The 1,252-nt window shown below is 66.9% G+C and overlaps 1 protein-coding gene across 1 annotated transcript; it reads right to left on the minus strand.

Moving 5' to 3' along the window:
* Positions 1-14: 14 nt before the first annotated feature.
* Positions 15-1,072, minus strand: LOC113979174 (sodium/potassium-transporting ATPase subunit alpha-2-like; the record flags this gene model as incomplete). The annotated part of the gene is made up of 2 exons (XM_027706642.1): positions 15-149; positions 878-1,072. Coding segments are annotated over 2 exons (330 nt in total), but the record flags the coding sequence as incomplete, so codon positions are not given.
* Positions 1,073-1,252: the final 180 nt, after the last annotated feature.

Raw genomic sequence — 1,252 nt, forward strand, 5'->3', positions numbered from 1 at the left:
CCCCCAGTACCCACCTGGTACTTGTTGGTGGAGTTGAAGGGGATCTCAGTGACTTTGGGGTTCCGGTCCCGCATCCTCTTGACGGAGCCGCAGGACAGTTGGATGCACTTGAGCAGAGCCGACTCCGACGCGTCCCCAGCCGTGTCCCTCTGGGGGGGGGACACACCGGGGGGGTCACGGGGCACCTCGACCCTCCATGGGGTCGGAGTCCCACAGGGTGGGGGTCCCACAGGGTCAGGGTGCCAAGGCTCTGGGGTGCTGGGGGTTCCACAGGGTTGGGGTCCCACAGGGTGGGGGTCCCACGGGGTTGGGGTCCCACAGGGTCAAGATGCCGAGGCTCTGGGGTGCTGGGGGTTCCATGGGGTCGGGGTTCCATGGGGTTGGAGTTCCATGGGGTTGGAGTTCCATGGGGTCCAGGTGCCAAGGCCCCGGGGTGCTGGGGGTTCCACGGGCTCAGGGCATCTGGGGGTCAGGATGCCAGGGGATTGGGGTGCTGGGGGATCAGGATGCCAGGGCATCAGGATGCCAGGCTGCTGGGGATTCCATGGGGTTGGGGGACCACAGTGTCAGGGTTCCATTGGATCGGGGTCCCACAGGGTTGGGGTCCCACAGGGTCAGGGTCCCACAGAGTTCTGTGTTGTTGGGTGTTCCATGGGATTAGGGTTCCATGGGGGACCCTCTGACCCCCCACCCGGGCCCCGGGAACCCCCCGGACCTTGGAGATGGAGATGTTCTCCTGGCCCAGCTCTGACCCCCCCCGGGTCCTGGGGGACCCCCCCAAACCTTGGAGATGGAGATGTTCCCCTGGCCCAGCTCTGACCCCCCCAAACCTTGGAGATGGAGATGTTCTCCTGACCCAGCTCTGACCCCCCCAAACCTTGGAGATGGAGATGTTCTCCTGGCCCGGTTTGAAGACGGCGCGGTTGCAGAGCCCGGCGATGCGCGCCAGGGCCGCCCACGTGGGAGAGCGTTTGTCGAAGGTGGCACCTGGGGGGGCACGGGGGGCACGGTCAGGGGCATGGAGGGCACCCCCGGGCTGGTAGGGACCCCCCCATGCCATCACAGAGGGGTCCTGGGCAGGGGGTGAAAGGGGGACAGGGGCAGGGGCACAAGGGGTGGGGGTATTTAGAGGGGTGGGGGGCTCAGAGAAGTGACACCTTGTCAAAGGTGGCACCTGGACGAGCACGGGGGGCACAGTCAGGGGTGGGGGGGGCACCCCCGGGGTGGTTGGGACCCCCCTGTGCCATCATAG

This window comes from Neopelma chrysocephalum, unplaced genomic scaffold (genome assembly GCF_003984885.1).
Source record: "Neopelma chrysocephalum unplaced genomic scaffold, ASM398488v2 Primary Assembly neopelma1_58841, whole genome shotgun sequence".
In the NCBI taxonomy this organism is placed as follows: domain Eukaryota; kingdom Metazoa; phylum Chordata; class Aves; order Passeriformes; family Pipridae; genus Neopelma; species Neopelma chrysocephalum.